Source organism: Nannospalax galili, unplaced genomic scaffold (assembly GCF_000622305.1).
Source record: "Nannospalax galili isolate Female #2095 unplaced genomic scaffold, S.galili_v1.0 scaffold311, whole genome shotgun sequence".
NCBI classification, from domain to species: Eukaryota; Metazoa; Chordata; class Mammalia; order Rodentia; family Spalacidae; genus Nannospalax; species Nannospalax galili.
The window spans coordinates 3,936,087-3,951,684 of record NW_008330298.1 but is presented as its reverse complement, the minus strand read 5'-3'; the positions used below and the strand labels follow the sequence as shown (position 1 = coordinate 3,951,684).

The following is a 15,598-nucleotide window of genomic DNA, read 5'->3' as shown; positions in this document are numbered from 1 at the left end:
ATATATATATGTATAGTACAAAGTCAAATTTTGTAGGAGGGTATGCATTTGAACTGAGCACTGAGCACCTGCACTGCGCCCAACAGACCAAGCCAGTATCAAATTTAATCATAGCCTCTGAGTTTTGGCTAGTTGCAGAAGACCCTGCTGCCAGTTAGCTGTTAGGCTATAATGATAAACTAGCTAAACTGTAACTAGTTGACTAAGCTGCAACCAATTAAGTTCCTTCTATGCTTTGTTTCTGTTTTCCTATAAATACTGTCTGATCATCTTGTGTTTCGTTGGACTTCACTGGAACTCTTTGGTTCTGGGAGATGTCTGATTAGAGAGTTGTGTTTGGTTTCTTTTTACTCAAATTAGCTTTGCTAAATGTAGTCTAAAGAATTAATTTTCTTGGGGGCTGGAGACATAGCTTAGCAGTTTAGAGCACTGGATGTTCTTGCAGCAGACAAGGATTTGATTCCCAGCACTCACATGGAAGCTAACAAACATGTGTAACTCCAGTTTCAGGGGATCAGACGCCCTCTTCTGATCTCAGAGAGTATTGCATGACATGGGTGCACTTACATACATGCAGGCAATACACTTAAACACATAAAATAAAAAAATAATAAATAAGCCGGGCATGGTGGCCCACGCCTTTGATCACAGCACTCGGGGGCCAGAGGCAGGCAGATATATGTAAGTTCAAGGCTAGCCTGGTTGCCATAGAGAATCCACGCCAGCTGCAGCTACAGGAAGACCCTGCCTCAAAAAGATGAAAGAAAGAAAAGAAAAAAGAAAGAAAGAAATAATTTTCTTGCTGGGTGTGGTGGCACATGCCTTTAATCCCAGTACTTGGGAGGCAGAGGCAGGCAGATCTCTGTGAGTTCAAGGCCAGCCTGGGCTACATAGTGAGTTTCAGGCCAGCTGGGGCTACAGGGAGACTCTGTCTCAAAAAGACCAAAAACAAATAAATAAAATTTAAAACATAAAAATAAATTAAAAGAATTAATTTTCTTCATAATAATTATAAGTGAAATTGCTGTCTTATTAGTTACCAGAAAAATGGCAAAACTAGTGAGAAGATACTCACTTCTTACCCAGCAACTGGCAGTCTGATAATACCAACTGATGGTAAGAATGTGTGAAACAGACACCCTCACCCTTTGTAAGGAGAAATATGTTTGTAGGGCCGCTTTATAGTATCTCATAAAATTGGAGAAACACACTTTTGCCCTTGCAATTTCTCAGTGCGTACCCTAGAGAAGTTCTTTAGAGATATACACATGAAGATATACTACACCATTGTTGATAAGGATGAAAAGCTCCAACAACTGAAATGTCCATGTGTAGGAGACGGGATAAATGATGGCACTATCATTCAATGAATAACATATGGTTAAAATGAATAAGGGGCTGGAGAGATGACTCAGCAGTTAACAGTACTGGCTCCTCTTGCAGAGAACCCGGGTTTGTTTCCCAACACCCACTTGGCAGCTAACAACTGTCTGTAACTCCATTTCCAGGGGAATCCAACGTCTTCTTCTGACTCCGTGGGCATTGCACAACATGGGTGCACTTAATACATGCAGGCCATACACATAAAATAAAAATAATAAAATCTTTGTAGAAATGAGCTTAGACAAATCATAAAAACCCAAGAAATAAGCAATAAAAGCATAATGCTGAATGAATAAAAAAGCTGCTGAGTGGTCTGTAGTATATAATAACCATAAAAAAAAAAAAAAAAAAAACCCACAAATACATTACTTAAAGGTAAACAGGTATCGCTGGGCGTGGTGGACCACTCCTGTAGTCCCAGCACTTGGGAGGCAGAGTCTCTGTGAGTTCAAGGCCAGCCTGGTCTGTGTCTACATAGTGAGTTCCAGGCCAGCTGGGGTTACAGGAAGACCCTGTTTCAAAAAGACAAAAAACAAAAAAGGTAAACAGGTATCTATGAACAAGTATAAAAGTCGTCCCCTGGGAAAGGGGAGAGGGACTGGGACTAAGAATAAGACTGAAGAGGACGTTGGCTTTATCTGTCATGTTTTAATATTTTAAAAAATATGTGGGTGCCAGGTCTGTGGCACATTCCTGTAGCCATGGCTACCAGTGAGGCTAGGGCAGGAGAAACACTTGAGCCCAGTAGTTTGAGGCCAGCCTCAGCAAGACTTTAATACAAAAACAAGACAAGGGGCTGGGACTGGAACTCTGTAGCAGGCTTGCCTAGTTTGCTCAAGGCTCTGGATTCAATCTTCAGAAATGCAAAACAAGCAAACAAACCCAAAACCCCACAAAACCCAAAAGAAACCTCAAACAAACCAACCAACCAAAAACCTCCTCAACAATAACAAAGATATTTGGGCCTGGTGTTGAAGGCCAATAATTCCAGCACTTGGGAGATTGAGATAGGAGGATCTTGAGTTTGAGACCAGTCTATACCACCACAGAGCAAGTTCAAGACCAACCTAGTATACATAGTAACACTCTGTCTAAAAATAATATGTGAAGTGTGGCTGGCAGGTATTTGAGTGTTGGCCAGATGATTCATTGTATTTCTCTGTAGGTTTACAATTTACTTTAAATAAATTTGCTGGACCTTTCCAAATGCAAGTTAGTAAGCCACTCTGATCAACCTTCCTTTTGGAGGCAGGGCATCCCCAACCATGAGTACCTCCCCTAGAAGAAATTTTTATACGGGGACTTTTACACAGCACACCCTTTCCAGTCACAAAAACAAACTGAGTTAACTTCTTGGTGATGAGGCTTGGTGTCCTAGTTCTTTTTCCATTGCTGTGACAAAACACTCTGACCAATACCAACTTGGGGAGGAAAGGGTATATTTAGTTTACGTATCCCAGGACATAGTTCATCCAGGAGCCCAAGGTAGGAACTCAGGGCAGGAGCCTGGAGGCAGGAGCTGGAGCACAGGCCATGGAGGAATGCTGCTTACTGGCTTGCTCCCCTGGCCCTTTCTCTGCCTGCTTTCTTATGCAACACAGGCCCACCTGCCTAGGGTTGGCACCACCCACAGTGGGCTAGGCCTTCCCACATCACTCAACAATCAAGAAGGTGCCCCATGGACATGGCCACAGGCCAGTCCAGTGAAGGCAATTCCCCAATTGAAGCTCCCTCAACCTCAACCCAGGTGTGTCAAGTTGACACTAAAGCTATCCAGCACACTTGGAAACTTGGAAAAATAGTACTTTCTGTCATAGAGTGGCTATTAAGGGTTTGGAATAAAAATAAGTGAACAGAGTTGCACTAAGTGTTTTATGTTTTTTAAAATGAAAGCATCCCCAGTTTTTTGATTTTCAAGCTTCCAGTGGAGGAGTGGGTTTCCTATTGTTTAGGTATCAGCAGGCCCCATGAATGCTGAGTGGGCATTCAAGTGAACCATCTAAGGGGTTCTGGGCTAGTACTTCTGCTTCCAAGTAAACATTCATTCATTCATAACATGTCCTTGAAGCTAGAGGAAAGTATTTATTTTGCCAAGTTTCCTTAAATGCAACTGAGAGTCATTGGAGTTAAACAGGTACTTTAAAAGATGCAGGTGCCAGGCATGGTGGCATTTACCTTTAATCACAGCACTTGGGAGGCAGAAGTGGGTGGATCTCTGTGAGTTCAAGGCCAGCCTGGACTACATAGTGAGTTCTAGGCCGGTCAGGGCCACACAGTGAGATCCTGTCTCAAAAAAGGTAAAAAAAGAGATGCAAGTAAGAGCTGAGAGTGGTAGTATATCCCTGTAATCCAGCCCTCTGGAAGCACAGGCAGGAGGATCACTGTAAGTTCAAGGCCAGCCTAGTCTTCAGTGCACAGTCTAGGTCAGCCAGGGTTACATAATGAGACTGTCTCCAAACAAAAACATTAACAGCAAAAAGATGCAGGAAAAGGTTCTTGGTGCAGCTCAGTTGGAGTCCTGGCTTTTCTCCCAGCATTGAAGGGGGAAAATATACAGATAATTAAAACTACCATTCAAAACTACCAATGAACCATTGGCCTCAATGTTAATGCCTACATAGTTCTTTCTTTCAGCCTGTCCAGTTGGAGACATGGGACACAGGAAGTAGAAATGCTTGTCTGGTTGTCTGCAGCAAGCTGGAAAAACCTAGCTGAAATTTAAATGCAAAAAGCAGCCCCATTCCTTTTCACTGTCTTACTCTTATTCCCTACAACACTTGGTCACTTCTGGGACATAGGCTAATTTACTACCCATTTGTTGACCAGCCATAATGTGCCAGGTCCTGTGCTAGTGCTAAGCATAAGTCATGGAGGAGAGTTTAACAGTCCTGACAAGGAAATGACTGACAGAAGTATCTAGAGGCAAACAGCTCCTTGGTTTACTGAATGACTTGAACTAGGAAGAGGAACCCTATCTTATATTGGTTTGCTTTTAGATGTAGTTTTACTCTCAAAGTCTACAATGAAAAAGAACTGAAGGAAATTCATTTTGTCCCAGACTCCCAATCACTAATCTCTTAGAATAGCAGAGTCAAGGTAGGCAACCCTGATGGGCTACTAATAATGTCATCATGGTCCCTACATCTTAAAACTCTTGTCTGACCAGGGAAGAGGTGTTTCCATTTTGTTTTACCTCATATTTCCTTATGTACATACAGACACAGAAGCTTTTCTAGTGAGACTGAATGAGCTGGTGAACTGCAGTAATTCTTTTTTTTTTTTTAAGCTAGCACAGATTCTATACCCACCCCAGATACACGTGATCAGAACTTGTAATGCTTTAGCCTAACACAAGTTAGCTGCCAATGTACCCCAAGAGAAGCTCATGACTGGTCATTCAATAAGGAAATGGTGTTGGGTCGCAACAATTCACAACTGTGGGGACCCAAACCAATGCTTATTCGACAAACAAGCCCTTGTAGGATAAAGCTGGAGGAGAATCTTCTTGATGCATTTGAAAGCAATCTATTGTATTGACTATTATTTGCTTGTGACAAAACATAGCACTCAACAACTCTAACTTTTCATCCCATTTCATTGTCAGTCCAGGTAAACAGACATTTCAGTTGTGCATTGGTGGACAGAATCCTGGACTAAGGAGCCAGAAGCTCTGGTTTCAAGTTCTACCTCTGCCATTGTGATTGTGGACAAATTATTTAACAACTCCTTTTCCTTGACGATGCTGGATGTTGAGGTCTAACCCATGATCAGAAGGTGTACCATTATTCACAGCCATATGTTCCACAAATTTATGGTCAGGAGGGAGTAGAGATGAGTCAGTATAATGAGGAACCATGACTATCATTTTTTCGTTGGAAGGAAAATTGGCCTCTTTAACTATACCTTGCCATTGACCAGAATATTTCCTTTTGATTTTCAGAAAGAAAATAATCCTGCAGGAAACAAAAACATTAGCAAACCTAGTCCATGTAACTCTCTACTCTTCTCTCATACTTCTGTCATCAGCCTATTTCAGACACTCAGCTGTCACGTGGTATGACGGGTTCTCAGCTGTTCCCACCACCCAGTCTTTCTCCTCTTTCATCTTGTCCTTTCTAATCCTCTCCTGCCACCACGTGACAATCATTCCCCTTAATTTGCTTTAATCACAGCATTGTCCTCCACCCTGCATAAAAATTTCCCACAGCTACCATCACATACCAAGTCTGGTTTTCAAGATCTCACTCCAACCTGCTTTTCCAGCTGTCTCTAGTCATGCTGCATGCCTTGCCTCTTCTGAGCCTGTGCTGACATTACCTGAAACTCTTCATCTTTGCCAGTAGACTACTCATTCTCCCGAGGCCAAGCTCAGATTTTTTTTCCTCCTCTATGAGGCTTTCCCATCCTCTCATCCCTCACCTGAGGTGTACATTTCTATAACACTTGATCCACAAGCAGTTATGTGCCACCCCGTGTTTTTTGGCTGCAGAATAAGACTTACTAGGTTTTTTCTACTTTGTAAACTCCCGAGGCAGAGGGACCATACCCTTTTCATTCTTGAATCATCTCCAGCAACATGCACATGGTGGGTACTTCATGTATCCTAACTAAATAAATGTCAAATGAATACAGAGAAAACGGTGGCACATTGAAATACAAACAGTACAAGATTTGGAATCAGAAGGCCAGGTGACGGTGTTCAGCCCTGTCACCAAATAGAGGTACCCCAGTGTGAGCTCAGTTTTGCATGTGTAAAATAGACAAAGTACTTTCTAGGACCTTTCTAGGCAGGAAGCAGGAGTTGCAAAAAATCAAATATACAAGTTTGTTAGTAGCAAAAAATCAAATATACAGTTTTGCTAGTTGAACCAGCCTTTGAAAATCTGTCCTTTCCCTCTGCTCCTTAGTACATAATCTGTCTTAAATTTTTTTTAAAAAAATTTATGTGTATGTGTGTTTAGCCTGCATGTATGTAAATGCACTCGTGTGTAGTGTGTATAATGCCTATGGAGACCAAAAGAGGTGTTGGATCCCCTGGGACTGGAGTTACAGGTGGTTGTTAGCCACCATGTGGGAGCTGGTAACTGAGCCCGGGTCCTCTTCTAGAGCAGCCAGTGCTCTTAACCACTGAACCAACTCTCCAGGTCTCTTCCCCTTCCTGCAATTCTATCTCACCCAGAGAAAGATTTCCCTCCCACTTTGTGCAGAAAAGAGGGAAGCAGGAAGAGACTGAATCCTTAAAACTCAAAACTGTGAGCCAGTTGTGGCTAGACAAGGGCTGCTGGGGAGAGAAAAGAGCTTTGACAGACATGTTTCATGATCCTACCCCACCAGTAATCAGTCCCTGGAAAAGAGAAGGCAGTTCACTTTCCTGGCAGAAGCCACAGAAGTGCTGGTTTGGAGCACTCAGTGATAAGGTGGAATCCGTTCAGTTTGTCAGCTCCCAGGCAAGCTCACAGAACTGCCTTCCAAGCAACAGTATCAAGACTAAAATCTTTTGACTGTCAGCCACCAAGGTTGAACTAGGTGGTTAAGACTGATCAGTTCTTGGGGCTGGGGATATAACTCAGTGGTAGAGCACCTGCCTAGGCAATGGGTTCCATCTCTAGCACTGGATAAAAAAAGTACTGACCAGCTCCTGCTTGTAGGCTGTTTAATTCAGAGCCACCTCCAGTCTTCATAGCTAGCACTCTGCCTACAGAATGAGGAACATGGGGACCATCCTTCCCAACAGAGAAACAGCTCCTCCTGAGCCGCCAACACTGCAAACACTTTTCTTTAGGCTTCCTTTCCAGCTCTGATGTAAATATCCCAGAGCCTTAGTTAAGGGCACTCACTCATTGCACATTTCCATCTTTAGATCTTTTCCTCAGGAGCATCTATTGATGTGGGAGTAGTCCAAAGGATAAGACCTGTGGGCAGCTAGGAGTGGGAGGAACATTAGGCTGAGGGAACAGGTCCTTGCTGGGAAAAATGAAGCTGCAGGCCCCCTTGAACCCCAAACCAAGTTTGGTTAGGCTGAGTTTGGGGCTGGGGATGGTGGGCAGGGACCCTTTTGACGTCTCAGGCTGGTCCCTCTCCCTTCATTGAGCACTTAGACATATCTTCAAGAGCTTTCTTTCCTTCTAATCCAGGGAAGCAAACATTTCCAAGTTGCTGAACGTTGGGAACGGTCAGAACTCATCTCCTGAGGAAGCCTCTTCATTCCTCGCCCCGCTTCGCCCTGTCCATGACGGAAAGCCTCAAGATTTCACAAAACTGCGGCTGCCAGAGCAGGAATCCCAAGAGCATGTAAAAACCTGGTGCTGCGCTTTGGGGGCCTAAGGCTCGGAGAACACTCCTCCACGTGATCCGGAAAGGGGACGAGACCTCAACAGGGTTCCCAGTAGGGGCCACGGTCTTGCCACCCCAGTCCGACCTCCCCGCCCCGCCCTCCCGACTCTTACTTTCGGTAGGCGGTAAGCTGCACGGTGCTGCAGGGTAAGAGACGCAGGCAGGCCACAGCATTCCCCTTCCATAGGGCCCGAGGTCCCTCGGCCACCCACACTCGGGGTACGATGGCCCACGGTCCCCGGGCGTGGCCTCGAGCGAAACCGACCTGGGCCAGCACGGTGGCCAGCTCCAGGGGCGCGGTGAGGCTGAGGCTGAGTGCCCCCGCCAGCCCCGCACACAGGAGCCTCTGGCTGCCGGTTAGCCGACCATCTCTCCTCCACGTCGCCATCTAGCCCCCAGCCCCCCGCGGGCCACCGCGTGGCTAGTGCCCCGGCTCGCAGGCCACCCGTAGAGCAGTTGGGACAGGCCCCGCCCGGCATGGGGCGGACCCGCCAGAAGGAAAGGAAGTTGAGCTGAGCCAGGAGGCTGGGGTGGGATCCAGGGCCAAATGACCCCAGGGTCTGAGGCATTGCACAGTCCACAAGTGTTTGCTCTGAGGTGGGTGAGGCTGGAACTTCCATTTACAGTGGAGATAGAATAGTCACCCTCCACAAGTGTTTGCTCTGAGGTGGGTGAGGCTGGAACTTCCATTTACAGTGGCTAGTTCTCAAGAACTAGCCAGCAACATTTGTTTCCTAGGTAGTCCCAGAGCCTTCCACTTGCTTCTCCTTTGCCTCTTTTCACATTTACCATGCCCACCTCCTTTGTTTGCTCTCCCACCCCAACCTCTTTTTTTTTCTGTTCAAAGAAGCCTGAAAGTTCCTGCACACAATCTTGGATGGACAGACCTTGCTTGGATAACAGTCAACCCTTGCTAACTAGCAGACACTTGTCAAATTTTCAGCTTTACATAATGTTATTTCTGAGTCCTCAAACAGCCCTTAGCAGATCTGACCTCATTTACAGAGGCTGTGTGATTAGATTGGGGCTCTGGAACCTGACTTACAGTCCTTGACTCTGCAGAAGACCAATGGTGTGACAGTAGGGAAGGTTCTGGATCTCTGTGCCTCAGGTGCCTCACCTGAACTATGGAGATGGTAGTTTCTTGGTCCTAGGAATCGTGAGGAGTAAGTGAACAATGGCTGGGGCAGGTAAGCAGCCTATGTGTTACTTGTAAAGTTATGGTTAGACATTACCTTACAGAAGAGGGAACAGACACAGAGACACTTGCTCAAGGCCACATATCTACTACAAGGCAGAGTCAGGATTCATATGTAGGTTGATTTTCTGCCATATCCACTAAGGGTTACACACATGCAGTGGGATTGCATAGTGTAACTCCAATAGGGACATTGTCAATGGTTTTGTTAGGTAAGGAAGAGGACAATAGAGAGACCAAAAAAAGTGCCAAAAGTGACTTGGCCAGAATCTAGGAAAGATTTTAGTACAATTAAGAACTTTCCCAGGCATGGTGGCGCTCACCTCTAGTCCCAGCACCACACACACACACACACACACACACACACACACACACACACATGAGACATGGGGCAGGTGTGAGTGCAGGGCCAGCCTGGCCTACATAGTAAGTTCCAGGCCTGCTGGGGCTACAGGAAGACCATGTCTCAAACAAATAAACAAACAAACAACCACAAAAAAACTTTGCAGTTTTATTTCTGTCACATTTTGAAAGGCCATGTCAATAATAATTACAATGAAAGGGGCAGTCCTTACAGTGTTGTATACAACATCCCAGGTTCATAATTGCCTTTAGGTTTGTGTCTTTTGTTTTATATTTACTAGTGATGACAATGGAACCTTTTAAATCAACTACATTCATTTAAAATGGCATATACCAATTGTACAATTGTATATATTCATGGGATAGAATATGATAGTCTCAGGAATCTTAGGTTCATTGCTCATCTCTCTACTGAGGAAGACAGAAATTGGTGGAAAGAAACAGGTTTATTGGGGCTAAGGAGATTGCTCAGTGGATAAAGTGCTTGTTGGACAAGCATGAGGATCCCTAGCATCTGTGAAAAAGCTGGACACAGTGGCCCATGTCTTTCCCAAAAGGATGAATTGCAGGTTCAGTGAGAGATCCTGTCTCAAAAAATAAGGTGATGGGGTCAGAAGGATGGGGTAGAAGGAGAAGAATCAACAAAAAAAAATTTGTTTGAAAATGTCAGAATGAAACCTAATACCGTGTATACTAATTTAATTTTTTTTTGGTCTTTTTGAGACAGGGTCCCCCTGTAACCACAGCTAGCCTGGAACTCAATATGTAGACCAGACTGGCCTTGATTTCACAGAGACTCGCCTACCTCTGCCTCCTATGTGCTGGGATTAAAGGCGTGCACCACCATCCGGGCTAAATTTAATTTTTAAAGAAATCAAAAGTACATTAAAAATAATGAGGAGAGTGGTGGAGGAAGGCAACTGATGTTGACATCTGGCCTCCACATGCAAAAGCACACATGCGCAATCACACTCACACATATACACATACATACACACATATGCATCTAAATAAATGGATTTATTTATACTTTTGACCAGAACTGAGCAGAGAGAAATTTTCAATCCCTCCTTGCTTTGCCCATGTCAGTGTTACAATTGATAGAAAAGATGAAGCAAAAGACTGGAAATATGCTTATGTAAATTTAGCTTGAGAGCCCAAGGCAGAAGCTGTAGATAAGTCATTTCTCCTGAGAGACCAGTATATCCTCTGGTACCAGTGCTCCTGTGGGTACTTATCCTCCCCCTAGTATGGATTTTTCCCAGGAGAAATTCTAATCCTTAGGGTCCTTGTTACATAGATACAATATACAGTGATCAAATCAAGGTAATTAGCATATCCATCACCTCAAACATTTACAATTATTTATTGTAGATTTCAAAATAGCTAACAGGATTTTGAATTTTTCCAACACAAAGAGACAAAGGAACCATTTCTAAAAGGCTTCACGGGGTTTCCACTGGGAGAATGCACTCTCGTTTTGGAAGCCTTGCTCTGCTCTCAGCAACTGGGGAATGCTTATTTGTCATGTCTTGTGATTTGTCGTGCCCTGCTCTAGTGAATTTCCTGGCTGTGGAAAGTTGTGATAGCTCTGAAGACCAGAGGATGGAGGATTGTAAAAGGGCTTATATTGGAATTTGGGATTGTAGTAAGGAAAACTCCAGGCACCAGGTCTATCTTAAGCACCCTTGCCAACAAGACTGAACTGTAAAGCTCTTTCAGGAAGCATTGCCCTGGGACTGCAGCTGGTAATTCCTACCCCATTGCATAGAGTCTCATTCAACTCAGCTGTGTTGATTCTTTTAAATTTTATGGGTATGTCTTTATTCTTTTAAATTTTATGGGTATGAGTGTTTTGCCTGCATTTATGTAAGTGCACCATGCACCACAATGCCTGTGGTGATCAGAAGAGGGCATCGGATTCCCTAGAACTGGAGTTTTGGACAGTTGTTAGCCGCTATGTGAGTGCTGTGAACTCAACCTGGATCCTCTGCCAGAGCAGCCAGTGCTGTTAACTGCTGAGCCATCTTTCCAGCCCCCTGTGTGTTGATTATATTTTCAATTCCTATAATGCTGTGGAGTTGAACCCATGACCTTGTACATGCCAGGCAGGTGCTCTATCATCAAGCTACACCCCGAACCTGATTTGGTTTTGTTTCAAGGCAACTTGTATGGAAACTTGAAATGTACCTTTCTTGGAACCATGTATACTGCATTGTTCTTTAGCTTTGTGATTCTTTTTGTCTTTAGCACAAATAAGATATTCAAATGAGCCAGTGATAGGGAGAGCCATTTTAAGTCTTACTAGCTATAGGCCAAGAAAGATAATGAGATCTATTTTAACCTCAAAAGCATATTTTAGTGTTTTTTTTTTCTCAGCAGATATGTTGAACAGTAAAATGACTAACAGCAATGTATTTGGTGGTTTCTGTGTTTTCATGATACTGTGCTAACGAGATGTGCTCATATTTTCCTTAGCTAGAGTCTCACTCATTTGTTAAGCACTAGGCACACTATGTGTGGCCATCCTTTTCCCCTCCCCTGCCCTGAAACCCAGGGTTTCACACATGCAAGGCAAATACTCTGCCAATGAGTATGCAGATGTCATACATAAATTCCTGAGGCTATCCAATATTTGGACTCTAACCTTACTATCTCTTTTTCATACATGTTAAAAATATCTGCAAAGCACACCATTAAGACCCCTGGCTTTGGAAAATGTAGCATTTGTGAAACTGAGGTATTATGTGCAAAGTAAAACCATAACCAAAAAAAGAGGCAGTCAGTAAAAAAAATTAAAATCTTACAAGTTATAGTATGACAGGAAGTAGATAGGTGGCCAGCTGATGTCAGTAGGCAGCCTCCTGTCACTCTAGTCTGGCCTTGGGGTCATGCTAATTTTTTATTAATGTTCTAAGCTTCACCTTTCCTTTCCCCTTCTCACTAAAGGAAACCTTGCATAAGCACATTACCCTAGCTTACAGGGGCTAATATTTCTGCTAATTTACTGTTTAGCTTTTACTTTTATGGAATTTTGTAAATTGCAAAATTAGTATAGATCTGTTGTATCAAGACAAATGGTACTACTGATGTGTATTAAGGAAAGTAGAGTTCACTGATCTATGCTTTGAGGTTCCAGTACCCATACTCTGAGGTAATCACAGTTAAGAGGTGTGTGTGTGTGTGTCCTTTCTTGCATTTTTTTCTCAAACATTCATTTATGGGGTTTCCTTGGCTATCCCCTCCTTCCTTTCGCTCCCTCCATTCTACCTTCCTCCCTCTCTTCCTTTCCTTTGATTTTTTTTTTGAGAAAGGGTTTCCCTGGTGACCTGGAACTTGACCAGGCTAGCCTTGATCTCACAGAGATCTGCCTGCTTCTCTGCCTCCTGAGTGCTAGGATTAAAGGCATGTGGCACCATGCCCAGCTCCTTCCTTTCCTTTGAAATAGACATAAAGTCATTACTCTGAAAGGATAACAAAAAACCCTCTCCAATAATTAGGTTATCTTTGGAGAAGAAAACTGTGACCTTAGGGAATAATTGAATCTTGACTTGTGTCCTTTTTTTTTCAAGTTTCCAAGGAAGGATTTATTCTTTTTATTTTTTTTCTAAAACAATGTACCAGGTATGATATTTTCCTGTTGTTTTTTTTTTTCCTCCAAGTTTCAGCAAATGCTTATTCTGCTCTGTCAAGCCCCAAGATAAGGGCTGAAGCTGAGTCAGTCTGGAGTGGAGAATGGGATAGTTGGGAAGCACATGACTGAGTTTGAAGGGGGACCCTCATCCCAGCTAAGGTAGGTGTATCAGGGTCTGACCAGGTGAGAGGAGGCACCCCAGTCCTTAACCCTGACTCTGACCCTGGACACCTTCCTCAATCAAGACCCCACCTTCGTCAGTCAGGACCACAAAGCAAGGACACAGGCAGGAGGAGAGGGACAACTGAGTCTGAAACCCTAGGTTGAGGGGTGCTTAACTCCCGTGTGTATGCATATATGTACATTCTCTCACAACATGCCACACAAGCACAAGTTTGTGTACACACACACACACACACACACACACAAATTGGCTTTCAAAGATGGGTCAGAGGAGAGGGGAGGTAAAGGGAAAAGGGAAGAACAGGGGAAGTCATTAGTCTTTGGCTAGTGACTCAGTCCCTCTGCAATAAACCCTGTGCCACAGACAAGGGAGAGCAGTTCTCCCCTCATCTCAACATCAGCCTCTTCAAGTCCTGAGGTTGGAGCAATATCTGAGAGTAGGGTGATGCCAGTTATCAGGTTTGGGAGGTTCCCAAGGCAATCCAATTTGAATAAATATAAATTAAAAATAAATAAAATAGTAAGTGGCTCCTGCCCAGGACAGGGAGGCAATGCTGGCAGTGACTTGCCTGGGAACATGGGACAATCTCAGGGTAGCTGTGGTTCCTTGATACTACCTAAACTGGTCTGGGAAACCAAAAGGGAGGGTGCAGGCACATGGAGTACCCAGAGTAGACAGGGTATGCAAGGATTTGGGTATGAGCATGGCGACGACTTGAATTCAAGCCTAAAGGGGCTCTCACCATTTATTTCTCCACTGTTTACCCTGTCCAGGATGGAACAGGAGAGGTGGCAATCAGGGCAAAGGTGAATAATGTGGATTATAGGGGGGGCCTCAGTCACAGCCTGCAATTCATAGGGGAGCCCTGTGTCCAGCTCCAACCTCCGGCGGGTGTAAGAAGTTGCGAAACAGGAGGATATCTCCATGTAGGATTAAGAGGCCTGAGCTGGAGCTCCAGATCGTGAGGTACAGCCAGTAGCAGAGAGGTGGTGGGTGGGGCTAGCATTTCCCTCTTCACCCACTGGAACCCCAAAGAGGCTATGGCCCAGGAAGGTCATGTGGTGGGCAGCAGGCATGTCTGAGAAGTCAAAAGGTCACAAGAAACATCTTCACCACAGTCTGGTTACGGTTAAATAAGGTCACTTGGATGGTGACCACCTTGGGCACACTTTAACACCTTTTCCTCAAGGGATTAAGGTCCATGACACCCAAGAAGTGGGGCAGGGAATTTTCCTCAGAAACATCAAAGAAGGAGACAGTGACCGGCAGCCGTGACATGGTGGGGGTAATAAGACCCACTGGCTGCAATCCCTGCAGTGACACCCTCCTTATGTCCTTTTATATTGCTTGCTTTTTTTCTTTTTCCCTTGTGCCAGGGGCATGAATTAGAAATTTAAAAATTCTGTTAATTTTCTCTGAAGCATTCCCATCAGCTACAATGTCTTCTGTAACACTGGCTTGCCCTTGCTGAGACAATTATCTTTTTAAATGTCAAACAACGCTTGATGAAACAACTTTGAGTTAAACAAGATAGTCTTCCTTTGACTTGTGTGCTGGCTGGTTTTGTCAACTTGATACAAGCTAGAATCACTTGGGAAGAGAGTCTAAAGAGGAATTTTCTAGATTAAGTTGGTCTGTTGGCATGCCTGTGAGGGATTGTCTTAATTGGGTAATTGAAGTGGGAAGCCAACTTGAATGTGAGTGATACCTTTTCACCTTTGCTCTCTGTTCTTGATAATAGATTAGATGTGACCAGCTTCCTCAAGCTTCTGCCTCTGTGACAAAACAAAAACAAAACAAAGATGAATAAAAGAACAACTCTGGTAGATTGATCAAGGAAAAAAGAGAAAAGTCACAAAATGAAAGAGCGAAAATAGGTGTCATTACTACAATAGATAGGATCTTGAAACATTAATAATAAAACTATGAACATGTTAATTCCTATAAATCTGGAAACTTTAGTGGGTGATTGCATTAATTACTTTTCTGTTGCTCTGCTAAAACACCATTGACCAAAGCAACTTGTAGAAGGTAGAGTTTATTTGGGCTTATGGTTCCGGAGGATGGAGACCATCATGGTTGGGGAGGCATGGCAGGAGGTATCTGATAGGTAGAGAGCGGGCAGGAGTGAGCGGGTGGATGGAGGAAGGCACTGAGGCACAGATGGAATTCTCAGCGGGATACAGATTTATTTCGCATGGGGCTCCTTTCCCTCAGGGAAGGGAAAGATGTCAGCTCACAATGGCAGGAGGTATCTGATAGGTAGAGAGCGGGCAGGAGTGAGCGGGTGGATGGAGGAAGGCACTGAGGCACAGATGGAATTCTCAGCGGGATACAGATTTATTTCGCATGGGGCTCCTTTCCCTCAGGGAAGGGAAAGATGTCAGCTCACAGGTTGTGAACTGGGACTTTATATATGGGGGCTTTAGGGTGTGGAAGGGGGGAATGTTTGGGGGAGAAATCAGGGAGGGGGAAGCAGGAAAAGCAGGTAGGATTAGGGTCT

General features: G+C 44.2%; 2 protein-coding genes and 1 pseudogene across 3 annotated transcripts in view; 1 reads left to right on the top strand and 2 right to left on the bottom strand.

The window, feature by feature from the left end:
* Slc25a43 (solute carrier family 25 member 43) overlaps window positions 1–8,354 on the bottom strand; it is a 45,345-nt gene extending 36,991 nt beyond the window's left edge. The window contains exon 1 of one of the 2 annotated variants that reach the window (XM_017800875.2): window positions 7,830–8,354. In XM_017800875.2, the coding sequence (XP_017656364.1) occupies window positions 7,830–8,104 (275 nt within the window). In that variant the 5' untranslated portion in view covers window positions 8,105–8,354. The remainder of the gene's footprint in view (window positions 1–7,829) is intronic. The other variant, XM_008844005.3, reaches the window with a different exon arrangement.
* Window positions 1–15,598, top strand: part of LOC103742847 (A-kinase anchor protein 17B) — a 224,411-nt gene that overhangs the window by 54,844 nt on the left and 153,969 nt on the right. The gene's annotated exons all lie outside the window — the stretch shown is intronic.
* The window catches only part of LOC103743126, an 18,702-nt pseudogene continuing 16,994 nt past the window's right edge, over window positions 13,891–15,598 (bottom strand).